At 43.0% G+C, this 27,861-nt stretch overlaps 1 protein-coding gene across 1 annotated transcript in view; it reads right to left on the bottom strand.

The window, feature by feature from the left end:
• The window catches only part of AFF3 (ALF transcription elongation factor 3), a 481,878-nt gene that overhangs the window by 268,265 nt on the left and 185,752 nt on the right, over nt 1–27,861 (bottom strand). Inside the window, exon 5 of the mRNA XM_023734036.1 lies at nt 24,209–24,256. Coding sequence (XP_023589804.1) covers nt 24,209–24,256 — 48 coding nt within the window. The remainder of the gene's footprint in view (nt 1–24,208; nt 24,257–27,861) is intronic.

Genomic DNA, 27,861 nt, shown 5'->3' with positions numbered 1-27,861 from the left:
CTCACTTACAGTCCTAGACAGGCATGGGTGATTGGTGTAGGCACAGGCATCTGGCTGCAGCAGGGGGAAACACTCTGAGCAAGGCAGGGGGCTGACGGCCACCCCCGAGTGTCCAGGAGGAAGGCGTGTCCCTGTTCCCTAGAGCGCGTAGGTGGGTGGGTTTGCAGCCAGACTATGAGCACCCAATGCTGTTGGCTGTAAGGACGGGGGGTGGGGTACCTCTTATTCATGGGACCTTACTGCAGGTGGCTAGATGGTGTGCGTGGAGCCACCAGTCCTCAGACCCCTGATGTGGGTAGGTAAAGACCCTGCTTAATCAGCAGAGCAGTGTCCAATGTCAAGAACCTGCCACTTCACAGCTGAAACAGTTCTAGACTTCAGGTATATACCCTGTTGTACTGCGGTAATGGCCTATGGTGTTGAGATGGGCCCACACAAGTCTATGCAGGGGGAAAGGCACTCAAAGGCCATGGGTCCCTTATCCCGTGCCTAGGCAACGGAGCTGTGCCTACCCTGGGTTCCTGGCTTACGGGAGCTGGCGGTTCATTTTTTCCCGTTTGTTAATTTGTTCACTCTCCAAGGCCGGGAGAATGGCTCAGGGCTGTGACGGTTCCTACTTTCGGCCCAGGGGACTTGGCAATTGCTGAAGCTGGTCCAGGACCCAGTGTAGAGCAGGGAGCAGGGAGGCAAATGGGAGAGAGGTTTTTCCCTAAGGCAGGTGTTTTTGATCCGCGTGGTAGGCCGCACGCAAGTACTTCTCTTTTGCCAATCTAGGGCTGCTTCTCCCTGGTTCTGGGTGGATGAGTAGACTCTCTGCAGCTGGGTCTCTCCCGGTGCATAATACGCCTCCGGAGCACCGCTGCTGGCCTGCCTCACTGCTCACCCATGAGCTGATGAGGCCTGAAGGGCTCAGGCTCTTGCCAGGTCAGGTCGGACAACTCCTTGTTGCTTCGAACCATCTCTCCCTCCCCCTGCCACTCAGTCTGGTTCTTCAACTTTTCCTTAGATGTTCAGGGCTCCTAGACTGTCATACATAATTGATTCACTTGTTTTTTCGGGTCTTTGTCTTAAGAGGGTCCAACGGAAGCATCTGACTACTCTGCCATCTTGGCCCCCACCTCCTTCCCATTGTTTGATTTCTTGACTGCCACTTCCATGGGCATTGATTATGGATCCAAGTAAAATGAAATCCTTGACAATGTCAATCTTCTCTCCATTTATCACAATGTTGCCTATTGGTCCAGTTGTTCGGATTTTTGTTTTCTTTATGTTGAGTTGTAATCCATACTGAAGGCTGTAGTCTTTGATCTTCATCAGGAAGTGCTTCAAGTCCTCTCTGCTTTCAACAAGCAAGGTTGTGTCATCTGCATATCATGGGTTGTTAATGAGACTTCCTCCAATCCTGATGCCACGTTCTTCTTCATATAGTCCAGCCTCTCAGAGTATTTGCTCAGCGTACAAATTGAATAAGTATGGTAAAAGGACTTGCACTCTTTCTGATTTTAAACCATGCAGTATCCCCTTGTCCTGCAGGAGTAACTGTTTCTTGGTCTAAGTACAGGTTCCTCATGAGCACAATTAAGTGTTCTGGATTTCCCATCCTTTGCAATGTTATCCATAATTTGTTATCATCCACGCAGTCAAGTAACTTTGCATAGTCAATAAAACACAGGTAAACATCTTTCTAGTATTCTCTGCTTTCAGCCAGAATCCATCTGACATCAGCAGTGACATCCCTTGTTCCACATCCTCTTCTGAATCTGGCTTGAATTTCTGGTAGATCCCTGTTGATGTACCGCTGCAACCGTTTTTGAATTATCTTTAGCAAAATTTTACTTATGTGTTATATTAATGATATTGTTCGATAATTTCTGCATTCTATTTGATCATGTGTCTTTGGAATGAGCATAAATATGGAACTCTTTCAGTTGGTTGGCCAGGTAGCTGTTTTCCAATTTCTTGGCACTTCCAGGGTTGCATCCATTTGTTGAAACATCTCAAGTGATAGTCCATCAATTCCTGGAGCCTTGTTTTTCACCAATGCCTTCAATGCAGCTTGGACTTCTTTCTTCAATACCATTGTTTCTTAGTCACATGCTACCTCCTGAAATGGTTGAACATCGACCAAATCTTTTTGGTACAGTGACTTTGTGTATTCCTTCCATCTTCTTTTAATGCTTCCTGTGTCATTCAATATTTTACCCATAGAATCCTTCAGTACTGCAACTCGAGGCTTGAATCTTTTCTTCAGTTCTTTCAGCTTGAGAAATGCCGAGCGTGTTTGTCCCTTTTGGTTTTCTAACTTCAGAACTTTGCACTTTTCTTTATAATACTTTACTTTGTCTTCTCAAGCCACCCTTTGAAATCTTCTGTTCAGCTCTTTTTCTTCATCATTTCTTCCATTAGCTTCAGCTGCTCCTCATTCAAGAACAAGTTTCAGAGTCTCTTCTGACGTCCATTTTGGTCTTTTCTTTCTTTCTTGTCTTTTTAATGACCTTTTGCTTTCTTCATGTATGATACCTTTGATGTGATTCCATAAATCATCTGGTCTTTGGTCATGAGTATTCAATTGTCAAATCTCTTCTTGAGATAGTCTCTAAATTCAGGTAGGATATACTCAAGGTTGTATTTTGGCTCTCCTGGACTTGTTTTAATTTTCTTCAGTTTCAGCTTGAACTTGCATATGAGCAATTGATAGACTGTTCTGCAGTTGGCCCTTGGCCTTGTTCTGACTGATGATATTGACCCTCTCCGTTGTCTCTTTCCACAGATGTAGTCAATTTGATTCCTGTGTATTCTATCCAGTGAGGTTCATGTGTATAGTCACCATTTACATTGTTGAAAAAAGATATCTGAAATGAATAAGTCATTGGTCTTGCAAAATTCTATCATAGGATCTCCGGTGTCATTTTCATCACCAAGGCCATGTTTTCCAACTACTGATCCTTCTTCTTTGTTTCCAACTTTCCCATTCCAATCACCAATAATTATCAATGCATCTCGACTGAAGAAATTAAAGGAGAATAAATATATCTATTTCTACCTAGCTAAAGCCTTGCTCTATCCAAGATGTCAGCTTGGATAGGAATGATCCTGGACAGAACTTCCCCAGGCTTTCTCAACAATCAGGCTTCATTTGTATCCTAGATGGTATCTATTACAGAACTCAGATAATGTCTGCTCCTGGCTTCAGCACTTACTATATGCTGCTGCTGTTTTACCTTTATTTATCTCTTTTCTGATGTTCTTACTTTCTTTGTGTAGATCTGAGTTTCTGACTATATTCCTTCTGCGTAAAGAACTTCCTTTAACATTTCTTGTAGACTAGGACTACCAGCAATGAATTCCTTTAGTTTTTAAGGAAGTCTGTATTTCTCCTACATTTTTAAAGAATATTTTTGCTGAGTATGAAATTCTGGGTTGACAGTTTTTGTTTGTTTGTTTGTTTTTATTTTTTTCTTTTAGCACTTTAAAGATTTAAAGATGTCACTCCACTGCCATTTTGTTTGCCTGGTTTCTGATGAGAAGTGCTAAAATTCTTATCCTTGTTGCTCTGTAGGTAATGTGCCTTCTTGCCTTCTTTCTCTGGCTGACTTCATGATTTTCTCTTTGTCTTTGTTTTTCAGCAGTTTGACTATGATATACCTTGATGTGTGCTTGCATGTGTGTGTGTGTGTGTGTGTGTGTGTGTGTGTGTGTGTGTGTGTTTTGGTATTTATCCTTCTTGGTATTCTCTGATTTTGAGCTTCTTGGATATTTGGTTTGATGTCTGCCACTAATTTTGGAAATTCTCAGCAATCATTTCTTCTGCTCTGTTCTCTCTTTTTTTCTCTTTCTGGGATTCCAATTTGTGAATGTTAGTATCTTAGTTATCTAGTGCTGCTATAACAGAAATACCATAAATGGTGGCTTTAACAAACAGAAATTTATTTTCTCACATTTTAGGAGGCTAGAAGTCTGAATTCAGGGTGCTGTATCTAGGGGAAGGCTTTCTCTCTCTGTCAGCTCTGAAGGAAGGTCCTTGTCTCTTTCAGCTTCTGCTCCCAGACAATCTTCATGTGGTTTGGTATCTCTCTTTCCCCATGTTTGCTTCTAAGCTTGCATTTAACGCCTTTTATATCTCAAAAGAAATTGACTCAAGATACACCCTACACTAATCTAGTCTCAGTAACATAACAAAGACTATCCATTCCCAAATGGGATTATAATCACAGGCATAGTGGTTAGGATTTACAACACGTATTTTTGGGGAACACAATTAAATCCACAACATTCCATCCTTTGACCCCCCCCAAAATTCAAGTCCTTCCCACATGTAAAACACATTCACCCCATCCCATTATCCCAAAAGTATTAAATCAACTCCAAGTCCAAATCTCATCTTCTGAACCATCTAAATCAAATATAGGTGAGACTTTAGGGGTATTCCATCCTGGGGAAAAAATGCCTTTTCATCTGCGAGCCTCTGAAAACTAGAATACAAGTTATCCGCTTCCAAAATACAATGATGGAACAAGGTAGCCATTTCCATTACAGATGGGAGAAATGTTAGGGAAAGAAAGGATAAGTGGCATCAAACAAGTCTAAAACCCAGCAGACAATTTATACTAGCTCTCAAGTCTTGAAAATAATCCTCTGTTCTTTGGGATCATCTAGACAACAGAGTCTGCTGTTTGTCCAGACTCTGGGCGTTGGCCACATTCTCTGGATTCTGGGTAGAGGCCCCTCAGCCCTGGGCTTCAGCTCTACCTTCCAGGCCCACTGGGACAGCAACTCTGCTGGTGGCCCCATTCTCCTAGTCCATCTGGGTAGTGACCCTACCCCCTTGACCCCAGCAGGCCCCGTTCTTCTGCCCCTTGAGCATGGCAGCCCTGCCCCCTCAGCTTTGGGCAGTGGCCCCATTCCCCTGGCACACTTTAATGGCAGGCCCACACTCCGGAACCAAGTGGGCAAAGATCCGACTCTTTGAAACCTAGGAAGCTGTGGCCTACCCTTTGAGATCCAGGAGATGGTGGCCCCACACTTTGAAACTGAGAAGGCTCTGCTTCCCGTGCTCCTTCCAACAGTTTTGCTGATCTCTGAGCTGCTCCAGGGATGATTCTTTTCTTTTCTTGGAGGACAACAGATGTAGCTCCTTTGACCTGTTTTCTGCCAGTAGAATTCCAAGAGGTATACAGCGGTCTGTCTTTTCATTCTTTCTCTGTCCCCTTCAGTCTAAGCTGGTGGGTTTTTGTTGTGATAGTTGGTTAGATCCATCAGTCACAGGCTTAAACTCTTTAACAAAAGATTGTATAGTCACATCCTTGCTGAACATTCTAGGACATATGTCCTTAATTTGTACAACAGAAGTTTCCAAATCTTTAAGTTTTGTTTTCATTTTGCACAGTTCATTTTTAAGTCTATCTCTTTCCTCTCACATTTACTATAAGTGGCAAGGAGAAACCACATGGCCCTTTTAAGATCTTGCTCAGAAATCTCCCCAGCCTGATATCCAAGTTCATCACTACAAGTTCTACCTTCCACCAAACATTTGAACATAATTCAGACAAGCTCTTTGTCACTGCATAAAAAGCACTGTCCTTCCTCCATTGTCCAGTCAAATGTTCATCATTTCCTTTTAAAGCCTCACCAGAAGCACATTTAATGCCCACATTTCTAGCAACATTCCGTTGCTTGTGCCGTATGAATTCTCTAAGACGACAGAGACTTCTCTTCAGGTCTCCTCACTTCCTTCTGAGCACTCACCAGAATTGCCTTTGACGTCCATAATTCTACCAACAGTCTCTTCAAGACAATGTAGGCTTTTACTGTTAAGCATCTTAAAACTCTCCCAGCCTCCACTCATTACCTAATTCCAAAACCACTTCCAAATTGTAGGTATTTGTTAGAGCAGCACCCCACTTTTCTGGTACCAGATTCTGTCTTAGTTATCTAGTGATGCTATAACAGAAATACCACAAGTGAATGGCTTTAACTTCAGTTCTCTCGTGGATTTAATAAAAGTAGTTAATCTACTGTTTGTCCACTTTTTTCCTGCTGTAAGAGTGCTGTTCCTTCCAGCTCTCTACCTTCTCTGTCTCTGAGCTGAAGTGTTGCTGTTCTGAACAGCACTTTATCAAGTTGTGTGAAATCCTTACTCTCATTTGAGTTATACGACTAGCCTGCGTTTGCCACTGGAAGAGAAGAAAATCAGTCAGAACATTTACCATATACCATGCTGAATATGTATGCCCAATTCTTCATTTTCCAATCATCATAGCTATCATTATAAACTCCTAATTCAGTCAAGAATGAATTCCTGTCAGAGATAAAAATAAAGTTTGTCATTTTAGATGCCTCTGAGTTGCCACAAAGACATACATTTTCTAGATGCAAACTTCCAGCTCTCATGCACTTCTAGACCCTAGAAATCACTGGCTTTTTTAATAGTAATAACTCAAAGCACTGAATGCAATTTAACAAGTAATATGTCCCACACTTGAATGTATATGAAATGTCTTTAAATACTGAATGAGATAGTTTTTTCATGAGGTTATATTTTTAATAAATCATCCAAGTACTTACGGAGACTATTAGCTGGGTGCTACAAAAACATACAGAAATGTAGGCAATCTCACTCTAATTGAAATTACATCTGGACGTCAAGGAAAAATATAATATGAAAGAAAAGAGACACTAACCCACACGGAACAGGAATGTCAAGCCATCTACTTTCTGTGTCTTCTCTTCAGGGTCTACGTGAAGGCTGCAGGTTTCCCAAACCTACTTCTTTGATGACTTCGACTATTTTAATTCATTGTCCTTTTGAGTTCAAATAGATGGCTAAGCTTCATATTGCTCTTTTCAGTTGGCTAAGTCTTTACGTAGAAAGAACTTATATTTAAGACTTATATTTAAGCAGTAGCGTCTACGTCACTTGCCAATAAGTGGGACAGCTGTTCCGAGGAATCTATCTACGTAGTTTATTTCAATGTGAAAATACTGCTATTAGTTAGAAATGATGCAGGATTTTTAACCCTTTGTGAGCTCTCAGAAGGAATCTTTCGACACACAGTAGACTAGAACATATATTATAAAAATGACTTTGCCTGGCTTATCTGATTCCTAATTAGGTATACTTACTATAACCATATACTTATAACAGCAACTTACAGGCAAGCTCTGATATAAATGAACATAGTTTTACAATCAACTAAAAAGGCACAGTAATTTAAACAGGCACTTTGACTGTACTTAAAGAGCTAAAAAGCTATCAACCACCTATCAAGACAGATGTTCCCCAGGGTGTGTAGTCTGTGTTTACGTCCTCTGCAGCCACTTTACACAGTGCAGGCACTTGAAGAGTTGCATATGAAGCTACATTTTTGTGAAGTCATTTGTAATGTCTCACTAGCTTTCATTCTTATCCTAAGGAAGCTTTGTCATTATACCTTGTTGTCTGTCAATCAACCTCAAGGAGATTTCTAACAATCTTGTTGTTCCATTAATGCCACATTATAAATAAAGTGTAAGCAAATAGCTAGATTTTTTTTAGGGGAGTTTGCTATTCATCTTAGTTTAATCCTTTCCTATAGCCAAGAATCCTTTGGGAAAGCAATTGTTTCGTAGCATTAAAGACAACCTCACAAATATTCTACAACTGGATTTCAGAGACTGAGAGTTCTTTAAGTGAACCTCATCTCTAATGAATTTGAAAATATTCGATTATCCTAACAACAAGAATAATAGCAGCCAACAGTTCTTCGTTCCAAGATAAAATGTTTATTTCAGTCACAGATTTACAAAATTGGTTTACCTCCAGAGCTGCATTTGATGACTGAAAACATTTTGTTAGACATGTTGATTCACTAAGCCGTTTGTATTCATAAATTTATCCAGCAATAGATGTTACAACCTATAAAATAATGAGTGAGAACAATAGTACTTTTCCTTGCAAAAGGTGTACTGTACTGAAACTGATACTGGTTCAATGTCGCCCAGCCAGTAAAAGGCAGAGGTGTTGCTGCTGACTACAGGGGTGTCCGACGCGGAAGCCCAGGCTCCAGGGAATACTCGCGTCTGTGCCACCAGCAACTTTTGGTGCCCCTCGACTCTTCGTCTTTATCCAACCCCCTTCAAGAGGAGGACGCCTGTGACTATTGTTGACTTCCGTTGTTAGCTGCCATCAAGCTGGTCCCTGACTTCCGGTGACCCCATGCCCAATGGAAGAAAACTCTGCCTGGTCCTGAGCCATCCCCATGATCGGCTGGGGACTGGACCGTGTGAGCCACAGGTTTTCAGTGGCTGACTTTCAGAAGTAGATTGCCACGCCTTTCTTCCTAGTCCATCTTAGTCTGGAAGCTCTGCTGAAACCTGTTCAGCATCCTAACAACAAGCGAGTTTCCAATGAGGTGCAATGGCTGGGAATCGAACCTGGGTCGCCAGCTTGGAAGACAAGAATTGTACCACTGACCCACCACTGCCCCCCTGTTGCTGCCTTTACTGGAGGTAACATGAGCAAGAGCCTCCACCAGGAGGTGCTAGTCAACACAAAGCTCCATAGGAGGCAGCATAACACTGGCTGAGAAAAAAAGAATCCAGCACTTGAAGACTGTACTGCTCAGTAACTAAGTTACACGTGAGTACGTACTCCAAACCAAGGCGGAAGGAACCATCGAAGGTATTTCTATGCTCGCCACACACCCTTTACGTCACAAGAAGCATGCATCAATCCTCAGGCAATTCCTTGCAAACTTTTTTTGCAGCTTCTTACCATTGGAAAAACAGATGCAGCCACAATGCATTCTTCAAGGCTCAAGCAAAAGGTGGTACAAACACAAGATTCCTGATGCATCCCCACAAAAAGAGTTTGCTCAGTAAAAGCAACTTGTGTTATGCAAAATATTCAGATTTTTAAAAATAACTCTGTATGAAGTTTAAGAACTTGTGCTGTGGAGTCTGGGGAGACCTAACTCCCAACTCCTAAGAGAAAAAGGTCAGGTTTAGAGTTTATTACTTATTGTGTGTTAACCTCTCTACAACTCAGTCTTCTCCTCTGTAGAATGGGGATGATATCACATAGGGCTGTTGTGAGGATTAAAAGAGATAACAGATATTAAGGGCATAGAAGTGATCAATACATGTTAATCAAAGATACTGGTATTATTGTTTCCGTTGCTTTAATTCACGGAGTTTGCTATAGTCTAAGGAAGTTATTCAGATCCCTACCCCTCCAAGAAAAAAGGCTATCATGCGATATTGATTTGACTGGTTCTCTTATCATTTCAATGTTGACAAGGTCCACCACACATCCTGCCCGGGACTCCAAGTCTTCCCAGTGCTGCTAAGACACTGGGGGTGGGGGTGGGAGTGTAAAAACGCTCAAGCCAAAAGTACTGCCGATCTGATTTCCTGAACATTTGTTCTAGTTCACCAAATATTTTGCTCGCTGCTTTTTCATTTCATTTTCCCCCAGTTGCATGTGTTTGGCTTTTGATCTTGTAGACACTTTAAAAATACTTTATTAGACAGACAGCCCATCACCCCTGGGGCTACTAGCACTCTGCCCCGCTCACTCGGAACAAATCTCCTTTTGTGTTCTTTTGTGCTGAAGTGATTTATCATTTCAACTATCCAAGGGCGGCTGACGATCTTTCTAGACGACTCCAGCCCCCAGGACCCTCCATCTGCACCATCTTACATGCTAGAATCTGCTCCCGGGTCTTTATTCGTATCACAGTGGGCTCTCCGTTTCAGACAACAAAAACTAGCAAACGTCCAAAAACGACTTGGTCTCCATTTCTTGCCTTCTTCCGGCGGAATTCAGGGCTGGGTATGTACGTGAAGGGGGTAGTGACAGGCTTCAGTGACGAAACAAGGAAATGGAAAGTTAGAAAGTCAAAATGGTGAATGCTAATTTTGCAGACCAGAGGAGAGCGTTTTTTCTCTCTCAGTCTGGAGAGAACTTGCTGTTTCTCGTTTTTCTTTGCAATATCGTCTTCTTCACTGCACCTTAGCTAGGTTTTCTTTCCTCCTTTTTTCTGCAGCGAAGTTTTCGAACAGCTTTCCTATCTGAAGCCCAGTCTTTACCTCACCAGAGTCTTAATCCGCAGCTTGCTTACCAGAGAAGCGGCCTGGGTAGGTTTGGGGGGTTGATATATATATATATATATATATATATATATATATATTTTAATAAGCCATAACTAACATTTTTAGCTAACCTTAAAGGTTTTATTTTTATAAGCCCAACCATCCCCCCTCCTCACAGAAAGACATTTTGCTAAACTGAACTCAAAAACACACGTACAAATGGGCCAAAAATATCGTCAGGCCGTGAGTTACTGCCGGTGAAGGGAAAGCTAAAATGATTTATTAAGTAAATATGCAGATATGAAAGTCTTGATGATGTTAAATTAATTCATATGGAATTCCAGAGTGATTTTTTTTAAGAAAATATGTACTTTATATACAGAAATAAACCCCTATTTAAAAATATATTTACAGGTAGCTTATAAATAGTGTTTTAAATTCATGCCTAATAGTCAATAATCGCATGCTGACCTTAAGATTCTTAATCAGGTTTTAGAAACCTAACCAATATTCATAGTAAGTGACTAATTAAAAAATAAGGAGTAGAACATAAAGTCCTTAGTATTTTTAATTCCACAGAACCCAAGACTCTGTTTAGAGTTACAATAATAATAATAATAATAATAATAATAATACAAAGCAAGGCACTAAAATGAAAACAGAGTTGGAGTGATAAACAATGAACTGTCCATAGGGTACAACCTTTAGGACTTTCTAGGAAATCCACGAGAGAAACATACACATTTGCATAAACAGGCACACCTTTTAAGGGGGAGAAAGTTACAACAAATTAAATAAATCAGCTAGCGTTAGCATTTGACAGCTATTTTCAAACCCCAAATCCAGAGATAGGAACAGGGCCACACTGCCCAGTTTATACACGGGAACTGAAAGTACTTAGGAAAATAGTACTTGGCAGAGGCATGGTCTCCAGAGAGTGGAGGTGCCGGGCTGGGGTACTGAGCAGACCACTTCTCTAGTACTTCTGAGGCCCAGGCGGGCCCGGGGATAGAACTATGTGCAAAGAAAGAGCTCATGTTCAAACACAGCCGATTTGGGAGGGTGAAAACACCCATAAGGCACTGGCGGTTCAGTGGTAGAATTCTCGCCTCTTAGGCGGCACAGTGGTTAAGAGGTTGGCTGCTCACCAAAAGGCTGGCAGTTCGAATCCACCAGCGGCTCCTTGGAAACCCTATGCGGCAGTTCTTCTTTGTCCTATAGGGTTACTATGAGTTGGAATCGACTCGACGGCAACCTTTTTTTCTCTCTTTTCACGTGGGAGACCTGAGTTCCGTTCCCGGCCAGGGCACATCAAGTGCCACCACCACCCGTCTGTCAGTGGAGGCTTGTGTGTTGCTGTGATGCTGAACAGGTCTCAGCGGAGCTTCCAGACTAACACAGACTAGGAAGTAAGGCCTGGTGATCCACTTGCGAAAAGCAGGCAGTGAAAACCCTACGGCTCACAAGGATCCGATCCACACCTGATCACAGGGATGGCACAGAACCGGGCAGCATTTTGTTCCATTGTGCGTGGGGTCACCACGGGTCGGGAGCCGACTCCACAGCCGCTAACACCAGTAGCAGCAACAGAGAACCCTGGCACTGGGCTGCCTATTCTGGTTAGCAGCCGAGCTCTGAACCACTGTGCCACCAGGGCTCCGTGGGGCTGCCTATTCTGAAATTACAGGCTGTGTGGGTAGCTTTCAAAATCAGAACAAAACTCCACCATCAAAGGAAAGTAAGAAGAAACAACCCAAAAATTAGAAATAAGCTAGGGAGGTTGTGGTGTGAGAGACGCCAAGGGCAAGAGCATTTTAAAATGGAATATGTGGTCATCAGAATCGAAAGTTCACCAGTAGATCAAACGAGGAAGGCAAATAAATACGCGAGCAGCTTCTCAAACTCTGGAAAATGTCTGCATCCTAACCCCTGCATTTTTCAAACGCCTAAATTTCATTGTATGCAACAAGCATAAAAACCCAGAGGCTGCATACCTGTAAATCAAATATATCAGAATGTATGAAACAACATATAAATGCCATCACAAAAGAAAAATCAGGTTTCTAATTTTTTTTTCTGTTACAATAATCTAAATAATTTTAAGAACTAGAGGTAATCATGTCTGATTCAAAATATGTGATTATTTTCCAGATGTTCTAATTTTCAAGGCTTAGATCTCCTCAATCCTCAAATTATCATATTCTAACTTAGAAATTATTTGTTTCCTGTGTATGATAATAATTTGTAGCCAATCAGCGTCATTTCCTAACCCTCAATTTGAAAAAAACAGCAGAGAACACTGTGTGTGGTTTTCATGATAATAAATACAATTTTCAAATGTGTGTCTTGAGTTGATCACTTTGGATAGATGTGTTTTAACTGTTCCAAGAACTATTCTAAACAGAGCATATTAGCAGGAGAAATAGCTTTGACTTCCAGCCCTTGATTCTACAAGCAGCAACGTGGTAATTAACCGAATTATCCCCGCAAATTTATTATCTTGATTTCTTCAACTTGTACATCACAGGCATTATCTATCCAAATGAAAAGCTCAGTTTTGTGAAAGATAAGCAGAGCACAAGTGGCAGATACAAAAGGTCTAAGCCTTCCTGAAGCATATACCAGCAGCAGCTACCGGACGCCTTCTCCCTTCTAACCTGCGGGAGTTAACAGTCAATGTTCATTTCTCTTGCGTTTGTGCTAAGTGTGGAATGTGCACAAATGCTCCAAGGGAACACAACAGTCTGGGCAGTACTTGGAGAGCTGAAGTGTTAGGGGGACGGCACCTTGACTTTTTTCTTACAGGACTGAAGGACAACAGAGTGGAGAACAAGAGCCAACACTCAGCAAAAGGTCAAAGTCATTCATTCATTATTCTTTATTCATTTATTATTCAGTATTCAAGCACTCAGCTGCTAACCAAAAGGTCGGCAGTTCAAACCCACCAGCCCCTCCGCAGGAGAAAGACAGGCAGTCCGCTTCGGTAAAGATTACAGCCTTGGAAACCCCGCGGGGCAGTTCTACTCTGTCCTGTAGGGTCGCTCTGAGTGGGAATTGACTCAGTGGCAACGGGTTTGGTTTTTGTTTTTCATTCAGTATTAACTGAATCTCCATTATGTACTAATGGAGGTTCAATTAATTGTGTTAGCCCCAGGAGATAGATGGTAACAGCCTAATGGGGGATACGGCCATTATGACTCAGCATACTAAGTGTTGCAATAAGAATAAAGGGTGCCTAGGGAACACAGGGAAACCCTGGTGGCATAGCGGTTAAGAGCTACAGCTGCTAAGCAAAACGTCGGCAGTTCGAATCCACCAGGTACTCCTTGGAAACCCTATGGGGCAGTTCTACCCTGTCCTTTAGGGTCACTATGAGTTGGAATTGACTCAACAGCAATGGTTTTTCATTTTTGTTTTGTTTTGTTTTGTTTTCTGGTTGGGGAACATAGAATAAGAGCATCTAACTCAGACTCTGGGAATCAGGAAGCCTTCCCGGAGGGACTGACATCTTATTGAGGCATGGAAGATCAGCAGGAGTCAGGCAGCTGAATTTGTGGTCAGGGGTAGGGGAAGAGGGTGAGTTAAGCCCAGAAGCCGAGGAGAAAGCAAGGGTAACCCCTTGCAGAACGGGAGTATGGACTGTGAGTCGAGAGTAGAGAAAGACGAACCTGGAGCAGTCAGCAGGGCTGGGCATCGAAGGCTCTGCAAATCTCGTCCAGGAATCTGACTCTGTCCTGAGCACAGGGGGGAGCCACTGAAATGCTGGAAGCAAAGTTGTGCTTTGGAAGCTGATTCTGCCTGCACTGCAGAGGGCAGGCTCGAGGCATGAGGCCAGCGAGGGGGTCTCTAAAGTCATCTAGATGGGAAGCGACGTGGGCTGAAGAGGGTGGTCGTGTGGGTATAGAGAGAAGCAGACCAATTTGAGAGCGATTCAGGAGCTAGACGGACAGGTTTGGTAAGGAGGTGAACAGGGAGAGTGTGAGGAGGAAGAACTCAACAGCCTGGGTGCCCAGGAGAATGACAAGAATCCATACTGGAGGAAAAGAGGTGGTGGTGTGAGATGAGGTTAGGAAGCCCGTGAGACTTCCAGGTGGAGACATTTTGGGCAGTCAGATATGTGAGTCTGAAACTCAGAAACAAAGCAGAGTTTTATTTTTTTAATGACCTTCACTTGTTTATAATGACTGTCACTTCTTTACTTGGACTGTTCTTTTTTTTTTTTATTTAATTGTTGTAGATACACACACACACACATACATAACACAACATTTGCCAATTCAACATTTTTCATGTGTGCAATTTAGTGACACCAATTACACTAAGCTGTGCAACCATCATGAATATCCACTGCTAAATTTCCCAGCACCATAAATAGAAACTCAACGCTTCCTAAACAATGGCGCCCCCTTTTTCCCTCCCTCCCACCCCCAAAGCAGGGTTTGAGACATATTCTTGAGAGCCATCTCTGCACAGATGTTAACAGAAGCCGTGGGGGTAGGGGACAATCCCCAGGGAAACTGTAGCCTGGGAGAAGGGAGCCAGGGCAGAGCCTTGAGAAACACCAAAACTTAAGGGAAGTTATAGGAAGAGACGGCCACAAAGAAACGATCAAAAAAGTCCACAATAACCCCAGGATGGTGTGGTGTGAGAGATGCTGGGGGCATGGGCATCTTGGGGTGGAATGAGCGGTCATCGGAATCAAAGCTCACCAGGAGATGAAGTGAGGCGGGGTCCTGGCATTTAGTGACAACAGGCCTGGGGTGGTGAGCTTGGAGAACACAGGCTCAGAGAAGTGATAGGAGTAGACAGCCGACAGCAGGGGCTGAAGGGAAGATGGGAAATGAGCGTGCAGAGAGACTCTGGTCAGAGACGTCTGCCTAGGAAGGAGTGCAGCACTGAAGGAAAAAGAATGTAAGATGCGAATAATTTATACACAGGCATTGGCGGTTCAGTGGTAGAATTCTTGCCTTCCATGCAGGAGACCTGGGTTTAATTCTCGGCCAAGGCACCTTGTGCACAGCCACCACCTGTCTGTCAGTGGGGGCTCGCGTGTTGTTATGATGCTGAACAGGTTTCAGAGGGGCTTCCGGACTAAGACAGACTAGGAAGAAATGCCTGGGGATCTACTTCCAAAATCAGACCACGGAAACCCTATGGATCACAACGGTCCAACCCACAGCCCCTCACGGGGATGGCGCAGGACTGGGCAGCGTTTCATCCCTGTTGTGCCTGGCGGGCATGATGAGTCGGGGGCCCAACTCAATGGCAGCTAACAGTAACAATCCATGCGTGTTTACTTCTGAGGACAAGAAGATGAAGGTAGAAGGGACCCAAGGCAGAGGGAGATATGTGCTAGCTCCTGAGGAGGCTGCAGTAAGTGGATGGGATTCCAAAGCTCACGTAGAGGAATCAGCCTGAAGCAGGAGGAGGAATGCTTCTTCTATTTTAGGGAAGAGAGAAGGGAGGGTGGGCAAGATTCAGGTACGTTCCTGAGTCTGTCAGCAGACTGGAATGTAAGAGGCCCTGGAAGGCAGGGTCCATGCCAATTCTGTTCCCCACTGTATTTCTAGTACTTGGAACAGCGTGTGGCACATTGAATGAGTGAAATCAGCAGGCCGAGGGGCTTCCCATTGGATAGCACTTATCTCCTCAGTGACAAAGAAGGTGAAGCTCCTTCCTGAGAGTGAGAAGGAGGTGCTGGCACCAAGGTTTGAGTCAAGTGGAGATGTTTGACTCAGCCGCGCATTCTCAACGGGGGCTCTAACGCTCCTCGAGGCACCAAACACTCTTGCACCAAACACTCTTGCTCTCTTTACAGGCACAGCGTAGATGTACGTACGGGGCCGGCGCAGAATCGTTGCCTATCTGTGGCATCATTCCCCTTTAGAGAGTTGGTAATGAAAGTGGCTGAGAAGCAGTGGACTAGGCAAAGGGAGAAGACAGTAGGACACACGAGAGTTGGGAGTGCCTGGCGAGGTCAGCAGTGAGCTCTCCAGGGGAGGAAGTCCCTCCTTATGAAGACAGTACAGTCTGTCCACTGGGATCCTGCCCTGGAAGTGGCATCAGCGAGAGCCAGAGGTCTCAGCTGGTTGACCGCCTGGAGTGGCCCACGACCCAGCCTTCCCGGCCCTGCTGCTGGGGAGAAGACAGCACCGATCTATCCCGGGAACCCCTGGAAGGATGCAGGAGTGGAGTGGACTCTGCCCCGAGTGGGTAAGACACCAAGCATGGATGCATTACGGCTGGAGGCAGAGAGCAAAGATAACTTCAACAGAGGGACCCAGCCCGGAGGAGGGCAATGCCTCAGGCATGGCTACGCCAGCCACAGACTAAGCCGGGACCCGGTTTCTGGGAAGGAAGATGGCGGTGCCCTTAGGGAATTTGACGGGGGCAGTAATGGTGCTGTAAGGTCTTTGGTGCCTTGTGCTTGAGGAGCTGTTTGCAAGTAGAGATCTCTCAACTGAGAGAATTCCTAGGTCAGAGTGGGAACCAAAAAAAAAAGAAGGAAAGAAAACATGCGGAGTAGAGATAGAGAAAGTCACTGGGCCTTTCATGCTAGAGATTTTGTGACACAAGGGTTACACACACACACACACTCACACACACACTCACATTCTAAAAATACCTTCGCAAACAAGTATAATCTTATCTGCCTTCAGATTTGTAGTAAATCACTTCAGTAAATATTATAATGTCTATATGCTTCTTAATTCCCATCGCCAGCAAGTCGAGTCCAACTCATAATGACCCTATAGGGCAGAGCAGAACTGCCCCGGAGGGTTTCCAAGGAGCGGCTGGTGGATTTGAACTGCTGATCTTTTGGTGAGCAGCCAAACGCTTAACCACTGCGCCACCAGGGCTCCGCTTCTTAATTAGCGCTCCAAAAACTCTTTATTACATGACTTAAAATATAGCAATTCCGTAACTAATTTTCAGTTCGCCTCTTCAGTAAGCTTTTCAAAATCCGATGAATACATATATGCTTATGTTATAGTTAAGTACAGAAACCAGAAAGAAAAATGAAGTGGCACTGGTTCTGTGAAGTAAATTTAGGCGAGGACATAAAACTAGGTGGTTGGCCAACGCTCAACACTGGAGCTTCACTTTGGACAACAGCACTCAGGTGAAACCAGATTACAAATAAGTATGTCCTTGGGGAATTTACACGTTTGAAAGTAGTATGGGATGCTATAATATTACCTGCATTAATATTTTCAAATCTATACAGTAAAAAAAAAAAAAAAACTCAATGGCAAACTTCCTTCATTGATAAAGATAAGAATTTGCACTTTCCTACACGATTCAAGTTTAAGCCCTTGTGTTTCTGAAAATGGAGACTCACTCAAATATACAGGAATTAAAAAAAAAAAGCAAAGCTGGAACGAATGGGAGCTGGATGACAACATGGAGCCCAGGGGACCACACACCTGGTACCAGCAACCTTGTCTTCAGTCCCACCCTTCTCTGTTTTGTGTTGTTAGGACCAGGCTCTGAGAATCAGCTTTCAAGGAAGTCATGGTATCAGAAGGGGCACATCTATATTAATTTTCTCCTTTCCATTCTTCCTCTAATTTGCTTATCCCATAAGCATCTGCTGAGTCCCTCCCGCATGCCTGGCAGGTGTTGCACGGTACTGAGAAAAATCTACCTCTTCCTGAATTATTTTCAGTCACATCATTTTTTAGTTCTGTTGATTAATCTTGGAAGGCCAGAATCAAGTATTTTTAACGTCTTCATCCTCGAATGCAATGCTGAAGTTTTCTAACTATCTTCACAAGCAAGTGTGAAATGGCTTTCTTGACTGGCCAGAAACCCAGCCCATCAAGTGATCTGGCTAGCGGACAAGTTTTCCTTGCACTTCCCCTAGTCTCTACCAGCAAGGTTGCAGCTGGAGGCATGTAGCACCACTCACATCCATGGCATCCAGATGGTTTCAGATGCTAACTGCCCATCTTTCGTTAGTAGTCGATTGCTTTAACCACTGTGCCACCAGGGTTCCCTACAGATGCAAAATAAGATATAAAAGTGTGGTATTTCTGTCTCTAACCATATAGACGGCCACATGCAAACAGAAAAAACAAAACTAAGCCGAACACTGCCCAGTAAAATGAACTGATCTTGGATAAGCCTTGTAGGTTTTGCTTGGTGAATTTCTCTAGGACTCCATCAGATTTACTTTGGGTTTCGCTCTTATTTTACTACAACGAGTAACAGGATGGGGCTCTTCTCTTGTTATACCTGGATTAACTTTGCCATTTGTGGGCTTCATTTTTGTCATTACGAAAACTTTGCTGTTTAAAACAAATGAAATGATTTATACCAGAAACTGTGTGAGCTGAAAAAGCCTGTCTGGTCAGAAGCACAGGAGACCTGACCTAAGTCCAGCTCTGCAAACGACCTGAGTGGGTCACTTAAAACAAGTCATCTTGTTGTTGTCTATTTTCCAGTGGACATGGAGTGACTATTCTCATTTGGATTAAGAAGCATGTAGACATTTAAGCACAAGCTTCCCTTGTCCCACCATCTGAACATGTGAGGGAGCCATAATGAACTCATTTCATCGGACCATGTTTTCAGCTCTCTTCTCACTAACAAATCTCCCAGAACCACATTCGGAAATCCTGACAAAGAGGCTACTTAATTTCTGGAAAACTAAGAAAAAAGGAGTTCCCTTTATCTACTGGAAGTCTGCTCAATTATAATGTCAGGAAGCTGGTTTGGGTCTCCAGAATTTAAACAAACACCACTCATTCCCTTCACGTAAATAGAAACACAACTCTAGGTAAATATTCACTATAAATATTTCACAGGAAATTGGAATTAAATTAATGAGGTACGATGAAAGCCAAGAAGGTAATCTGCTCAGACGTTACACTGAGAAACAGTCTTCAAGTTCATCCCTTAAATTCAGACCAGAATCTCAAAGGCTGGTCTCTTATTACAAAGGCTCACTATGTTATGAATAGCTCCCCTCAACAACAAATGCCATCTAAAGCTGTCTTGCATAAAACTTGAGCATCTTAGATTCCAGTCCTGCACAACCCCATTAAATTGTAACCAGATTTTATTTGCTGAACAAATGTTAATGCCGTTTGCCATTAATGGATAACGCCACGAAAAGCACGTAAGTATTACAACACTGGAACCTTTAAGGATGAAATATAGGGTAACTTACAAAACTGTCTGTTGCAAACAGATGTCACCCACGAGGGCTTCCAGCTCCTATTGCCCGTCTTCATAGAACGCAGTTGTAATTTCTCCCTTGGTTAAGGGAATTTTGCAATAACACACAGATTTATTAGGTCCCAAGATTAAAATTCTCTGAGTAAGAATAAAAAATAATTATACTTTAGAACATAGTGCAGTATTCAAATGACTTGAAAGCTGTCACCTCAGCAAAAGTAAGAGAGGGGAGAAAAGGTAAGGATGAGGCTGAGTAACGGTAGACATAAAACGTCTATGAGTTCGAGAGCATAAATGCATGATCAGGCACTTCCAAATCATAAACACATGGAAACAGGAAACCTCCATCTCACAGCAAAATGCCTGAGTGGTTCCATTAATGAGTCAGGGGGACTTCTTCATTTAATCAGACTGCCTTGTGATTACAACCGAGGGCTCTTCGTTAAAATCCCAGCTCTAACACTTACTATCTCTGTGACCTTGGATGAGTTGGATGTAATGTCTCAGTGCCTCAGTTTCTTCATTTCTGAAATGGGGATGATAGCAGTGCCTACCTTACGAGGGCAATTATGAGTGTTCAATTATGTGTTCCATGAGTAAACACATACAAGGAACTCTGAACAGTTCGTTACACATAATACGTATTCAATAAACACGTTAGCTTTTCATTATTCGGTAGTTGCTATTGTATAGAGAAGGAGCGCATAGTATATATTCGTGTATATAGAGGGTGGCATAGTATGTATTCGGCCACTAACCAAGAGGTTGGCGGTTTGAACCCACCAGCCTGCTCCTCGGGAGAAAGACGTGGCAGTCTGCTCCTGTAAAGATTTTCAGCCTTGGAAACCCTATGGGGCAGTTCTGCTCTGTCCTGTAGGGTCGCTGTGAATGGGAATCCACTCAACAGCAGTGGATTTGGTTTCGGTTTACTGTCTGTAGAATGTATTGCAAATGAAAAGAGAACTGCATGGAAACTCTAGGCTTTCCTCACAGGAGGTCTCTAAGCTCACTGACTGTTTTTTTTCATCAGGATTCTGCCCCCTCCCCTTCACAGAAACAGCACTGACTAAGCTCACCTATGACCTTTGTATTCCAAATGCACCGAGTGGTTTTCATTCTCACCTTCCTTGTCCTCTAGGAAACATACAACAAACACTGTGACCTTGAGATTCTCTTTCCTTAGATCTTAGGACTTTTCATTTTCATAATTTTCCCTCAACTTCTCTGGCCACTCCCTCTCTCTTTGCTTTGTCAGTGGATCTTCTTCTCCCTGACCTTCTCCCTAGAACTGAGGATCTCATTGCTTCCTGGTCTCTAGTCTTGTCCCAGGCAAATTTACCCATTTCCATGGTTTCATTACCAATTACATGTTGATTAATGGAAAATGTTGGTCTGTATCTGAGCTCCAGACCCATGTACTTAGACACGCTTTACATATTTACTTGAACGTCTCAAAAGCACTTCAAACTCAACATGTCCAAAAACTGATTTATGATTTCCTCCCTCCCTCCCAAATCCAGTGTCTCCCCCAGTATCCCCCATCTTGGCAAGGGGACCACCATTCATCTCTCACACAGGCTCCTACAATAGCCTTCCACCCACTCTGGCTTCTTCCATTCCTTCCCCTCTCCCCCATCCCTCCCATCCCTTCTCTGTAACAGCCAGAGTGGTGCCTTTAAATTGTCAATCTAATCACTCCCTACTCAAAATCCTTCACTGTTTCCCTAGTGGTTATAGGATCTTGAACATGGCTTAGAAGGCACAGCATTAATTGGCTCCTTCCTATGTCTCCTGTCTACCCTTTTCTGCTGGTTCTCTAGCCACTTTGGCCTTTACTGTCCTTCCTTCGGAGCCTCCAACAGGCCAAGCTCTTCCATGTCCTCTGCTTGAAACTCTCGCCATTCTTCTCCCTTACCTGGCTGATTCCCATTCATCCGCCAACTATCAGTTCAAGGGTCACTTCCTCAGAGAAGCTGTTTTTGACCCAAAACTAGGTCATGTGCCCTATCATAAGCTCTCATAACATCCTGAGTACTTATACTATTAACATTATACATTCATTTGTTATTTTTCAAAATCTAATATCTGTCTCTTCCAGCAGACTGTCAGGTTCAACAGGGCAAGAGATCATGTCTGTTGGTCCCACCACTTTACTCCTAATACTTCCCACACAGAAAGGGCATTCTAATACTTGTTAAATGAACCCCTAAGTTTTAAGCCTTTTAAGGCATTCTTCATGATCCTCCTCTTCCTCTACAACAAGACAGAGTCATATCTTCAACACTATGGCTGCGCATAACAAGTCCCTCTGGTGATCCTGACCACATCAGATTTCCCGGAGCTGGTCACAAGGGGAGAGAAACTAACAAAGCAAATCGGGTTCCATGAAGACTACCTATGGAAAACTGGCACTCAAATGGCCAATACATGATTTGTAACAAATGGAATTTGTTTGAGTCATCTAAACGATATTCATCATCCTCCTTTAGAGGATTCTTCCACTCTCATTTATTTATTTATTCAACAAAATTACGAACTGTTAAATTCCAGACATTGGGGCCACAGTCTGGGAGGAATACTGATATGTGACAGATACACAATAAATACAACAGAGAAGGAGTGCTGCGCTTGTGTTTGGAGGAGAAGACATGCTGAGGATAAGAGGGGAAGGTGATCTTAGAGATGGCTGATGTGAGTCGGTAGGGATAGCCATAAAAATTCCAGGCAAAGTTAGGAACTCTAGAAGCTCCCCAAATACCAACTATTATTAAAAACACCTTAGGCTGAGAAGACCGAAGAAGAATTGATGCCTTTGAATTATGGTGTTGGCGAAGAATATTGAATATACCACGGACTGCCAAAAGAACAAACAAATCTGTCTTGGAAGAAGTATAGCCAGAATGCTCCTTAGAAGCAAGGATAGCGAGATTTTGTCTCATGTACTTTGGACATGTTATCAGGAGGCGCCAGCGCTCAGCTGTTGTATGATAGCATGCCCACTGCCATCTGGCACGTGGGTCGAAACTTTAACTCTGCATATGCCTGTAAATCATTCATCTCCTTGGTCGTCGACATCTTCCCTTTCATCCCATGCCTGCCCCACCTGAGTTTTGAGGTGGCTTGTGACAGCGGAAGCACCAGTGGTGCAAGGTTATTGTTGTCGTTAGGTTATTAGGGGTCAATGTTGCGGGAAGGCAGGAGTGGGTTGAGGAGTTTGAGCCTGAAGAGCGAAACAGTTGTGACTGCATAAGTAGAAGCCTAGTAGTTGCACAGTCCTCAGGGCCCAGAGTCACTGGCTTGGTGGGAAGAAAACAGAAAGACAAAAAGAAGAAACAGCCTCTGTAAGTTCATACCGCATCATGGGTATCATACTCCAGAGCTCTTTTTGGAAAATAAATAAATACATAAAGTTATAAACTCTTGGCTGGAGCATTCACTTTTATTTTAATTGAATTTTACTTTACCTAAATAAACGGTATCTTTTGGGTGTGGTTATTACTCAATCTCTTATTCGAAGTTCTAGCCCTGCTTGGAGAATGGAAACGTCAAATGGCAGATTTCTTCTATGTCATTAGAAGGGCCAAGGAAGGAGAAGACAGAGCAGGATTTTTCTAAATATCAGCCCCCAAAAGGGGTTTGATGCGCTCTGGTACGGTCATTTTGCAGACAAAACAACGTTATCAATTCAAAGAAGATGGCTCAAAAATGGAAGATTTGGAGCCCTAACATGAAAGAATGTTGAAAGAAAAAACAGATCATATTGTATCAGCATCTTAACACTATCTGTTGTTTAATCTGAAGCAAAAGCCTAGAAGAGAGATGATACAGGTATAAAACACAATATGGATTTATTTAATGTGCACTTAAAATGCCAGAAATGAAGCTACCTACTTTGACAATTGTTTTCTACGTAAATCTCCGCCAGAAAAAAAAAAAAATCATTATGGATTTAACAAATCAAACTTCAATTACTGTGGTCAACTTGAGAGTTAAAAGATTTAACAAAATAATGCTTTCCAGGAAAAGAAAAAAAGATCCTGCCTTTGAGAAAAGCTTGATTGTTAATGTGAAATTTTAAACCAAATAATTATATTACTGTAATTCACTACCAACTCAAGAAAAAGTGTATGGGATGTTCAAAAATAAGGAACATATTAAAATAAAGTTGCTTTTTTTTTAAAAAAAATCTTTACAGGGAATTGCCACACCATCTGGTCTAATTTGTTTTGGTGTTTTGCCCAGTATAATATCAACTTTCTGAGAAATGTAAATTATTAGAAAAATATGAGTGAAGAAGAAATATGGGTTAAAGACAACACTCTGATTATAAGTTTGAATACCCAGGAATACTCAGAAACACACCAGTATGGCAGAACAGCCCAACCCAAGTCAATCTGGGTATGAGACTGGCTCATGAAGGGAATCCAGGTAAGAGATGCCAATGATGAAAACGGCAGGCATACAGAGAGTAATAGGGAAAACGATAAAATGCAAAACACAGAAACACATTTTCAGACACTGAGCTTTCTCTCCTTGCCAAAGTGCTTCTGATTCTAATGAAGTTTAGGAGAAAAATAACAAGGCAGCCCCTGGGCAACTCACAAAGGACAGACCATTAAAGGATGCTTTTAAACATGAGGTGATAAGGGGGGCCTCCAAATGTGAACACAGCCATATTTTTCATCTAAATTCTGTTCTCTGTCTTCCAACTGATCACTTTAATACAGTGTCACCTCGGCCTGTGCGAAGACCCCATCATGGGCTGTGGCTCAACTGGGTGTCTCCAAGATTTCTAAAAGAAGCATTGTTTTGTAAAGCGTCACTTAGGCAACTTACGTGATTACCCTCAGAAAAGGTAAACATCAAGCAACGAATGATGGTTTACGTTTATTATGTATTCACATGTGAAACAGATATGCCCAACGAGTTGATAAGTCAAAAAGAAAATCCTTACCCGAATTATTTCTTCAACACAGCTGTTGCTTTCTCCAGCTCTACTCTCCTGCAAGCAAAGAAAAAACAAATTAAGCCTGATAGGTAGATTTATGGTCACAGAAAGAATAGAGAGAGACGGCAGTAGGTGAGCTTCCAAGTTAGAGCGGAACAAGTGGTGGAGTTCTAGACTGATGGAATGCTGAACGGGGACTTCGTGTAACCTCCTCCCTTAATGGAATCTGAGGACTTTGGCTCACTGCTGGGACAGTCTGGGATCAGGCTCCCACTGTGGCTGTCATTGTGGCCACTGCCGTCCTTTGGAGGGGTCAGCCTCAACCCGCACACGCTCCAGATGCTCTGCTCTGGGGCCTCCCAGCCACGCCGACTCGGAGCACAGATCGTGGCCTGCAGGTAGGAGTTCCATCAAAGTATGGCGACTGTGGCCTCCGCTGCAAAAGTGGCCCCAGCCTCACATTCCAGTTCACCCACAGAAGATGTGCAATGGGCCCGAAGAGCAAAACAGGTGTGACTGCTTAAGCAAACGCCTGGTGATTCCACCGTCCTCAAAGCCTAGATTCACTGGTTTGGTGGGAAGAAAACAGAAAGAGAAAAAGAAGAAACAGCCTCTGAAAGTTCATACAGCATCCTGGGTGTCATACTCCAGAGCCATTTGCTCCGTCACCCACACTGCAATCCACTTCTGTGCAGATGTAAAGGGGCATAGAGGTTCGGTGGCTTCAGGCTGCAGCCCGCTCGGGGGAGCATTTTAAGTTCCAGAGATGCTATTTCGTTATTGCTTGTTATGTAGCCCAGAGCTCAGGGGGTGGTTTTGTGCGGACACAAAAGCAGTGTTTGCACGCGAAAGTTTCTATCTGTGGTCCCCCAAAGAGAACTTTTCTTGGCCCTATAATTCAAGGACGTTGACCACAACTCAGTGTGACATGCCAGCCTGAGGCTTCCTTCACCATCTCTTCTCCCAGCCAACGTTCCTTCCCTCCTCATAATTCCCCCATAACCAGGAATGCTCTCTGCGCCTTTCCCTGCCTTCCTAGCTAATCCCAAGTCATCCTTCAGATCACAACTTGAGCATCGCTTCCTTGGAGCAGCCTTCCTTGGCCCTGCAGTACTCTCTCCCGGCGCCCCTTACTTCTCCAAGGCACTCACCACAACTGTAATTCAATAATTAACTCTTCAACAATATCTCCTCCCTCTAGAACATTCACTCCATAAATTCAAAAGCTCTGTGTCGTTCAGCACTGTGCTGGGCACAGTATCGAGTGTGTGCGATAAATACTTGTTGGTGTATAACGTATGAAGAAATGAATGAGACCACTGCCTGTACTTCTCACCAATGGGAAGCCTGGCAGAATCCGCTCTGGGGCTTTTAAATGGTAAAAGGCTGTACCCTCCCCTGCTTCAGTTTATGTCACCGCTATTGCTCCTTTTCCAGCTAGGAGAACATTCTGTTTGAAATATTCTACAGGATGATGGAAGGAATGTGAGCTCTGAAAAGGTCCCACACGTGCTGGACACTGTCCCACACCTAGAAATAGGGGATTTGTCCGAGGCTCCCTACTGGGGCCCAGAAAATGTACAGGACTTGTTATTTTTACATAATAACAGAACCTAGACCAAAACACAGGTCTCAGTCCTGTACTTCTTCTGTCCTAGAAGCTTTCCCCAATCCCAACGGCTATGCTTGAGATATAGCCACTCATTCAGCCAACATGAGCTTATCTGTTTGTCAAAGGTATTTCGTTACTAGGGTTTCTGTAAGTTTTATATAATTTGGGAACTTGTGGGGGGGGGGAGATAAAATCCACATAAAATTTACTATTTTAAAGTGTGTAATTAGCGACATTAAGTACGTGTACAATGTTCTGCAAACATCACCACTACTTATTTATTCCAGACATTTTTCATCACCCCAAATGGAAATCATGTGCCCATTAAGCAGTCATTCTTCCCTCCCCCTACCTGTGGCAACCACTGATCAGCCTTCTGTCTCTATGGATCTGTCTCTTCTGGATATTTACATAAATGACGTCATACAGTAGGCCGTGTTTTGTGTCTGGCCTCTTTCACTTAGCATAACGTTTCCATGTGGTAGCATGTCTCAGTACTTCACTCCTTTATACGGCTAAATAATATTTCCTTGTATGGATATACCACTTTTTGCTTATCCACTCATTGGCTGAGGGACATCTGGGTTGTTTCCATCTTTGGCTATTGTGATAGTGCTTCCATGAAGCATACAAGTTTTTGTTTGAACACCTGTTTTCAATTCTTTTGGGTCTATGCCTGGGAGTAGAATTGTGGAGTTACACGGTAATTCTGTTTTTAACTTGTGGAGGAACTGCCAAATTGTTTTCCATAGCGGCTGACCCATTTTTACATTCCCATCAGTAATGCACGAAGGTTCTAATTTCTCCACATCCTCACCAACACTTGTTTTTGTGGCCATTCCGTGGGTGTGAAGTGGTATGACACTGTGGTTTGATTTGCGTTTCCCCATGGAATCGACTCCATGGCGATGGGTTTGGTCTGTTTTGTTTTCGTACTAATGGCACGAGCATCTTTTCATGTGCTCGTTCGCCATTTGTATACCTTCTTTGGAGAAACATCTATTCAAATCCTTTGCCCATTTTTAAGCTGGTTTGTTTGACTTTTGGTGTTGTTAAGTTGTAAGAGTTTTTGACACATTCAGGATACTAGACCCTCATCAGATATACGGTTTGCAAACGTTTTCTTCCATTTTGTGGGTAATCTTTTCACTTTCTTGATAGTGTCCTTTTATGGACAAAACTTTTTAATTTTGATGATTGAAGTCCGACTTATCTATTATTTTTGTTGCTTGTGCTTTTGGTGTCAGATCTAAGAAACCATGGCCAAATTCAAGCTCATAAAGATTTACTCTTACGCTTTCTTCTAAAAATTTTTTAGTTCTTCTCTCTTATATTTAGGTCTTTGGTCCAACAGTTTGGGAACTCTTAAGTGAAGTTTATTTTCTTATCAATTATTCAGTAACTTATAGTTAAAACAAGAATGTTATTTTTGTGTAATTGATTCCATTCTAGTCTCATTATTAAAAGATCAATAACAAAAAGCATTAGGCATGGTCACTGTTGCTAATAGTATATGAACACAGTATACGTGTCTATCCTTATAAATCAGGAAAAAGAGTGTTAAATATCAGGATCAGGAGATACAAATGCTTTTACTAATATTTCATCACCCTTTTTCAGACACTCATCCCTCCTCCTGTTTTCCTAACAGATTCCCTAGTTTGGCGACACACAGGTTATACACCCTCACTCCCATTCCCAAGGCCTTATTTCAGGATTGCTCTGGAAACTTCACCATGCTGACACTCCAATCCAACTGGATCAGAGAGCAGACAGCTCTTCCGGAACCTGCCCAAAACCTGCACCCTTTCCAGGGCAGCACGGAACCATCACAAGGGCCGTATGATAAAGTCTTGGTCAGCCCAGGGTTTGATGATCCCTTGGTATGATCATCTTCAGCATTCAGCATTCAGCAGAATGCGTAGTTTCAACTGGAAAATATATCTTCACACCTACAACCATTTCTTTTACCCTACTTCCAAGTCCCAACCCATTCCTACTGTGTAACATGCTGGCAGAACAAGTGCTAAACTCTTAATGTACTTTC

This window comes from Trichechus manatus, unplaced genomic scaffold (assembly GCF_000243295.1).
Source record: "Trichechus manatus latirostris isolate Lorelei unplaced genomic scaffold, TriManLat1.0 scaffold00004, whole genome shotgun sequence".
In the NCBI taxonomy this organism is placed as follows: domain Eukaryota; kingdom Metazoa; phylum Chordata; class Mammalia; order Sirenia; family Trichechidae; genus Trichechus; species Trichechus manatus.
Note: the sequence above shows the minus strand (reverse complement) of the source record. Positions and strands in the feature narration are given on the sequence as shown.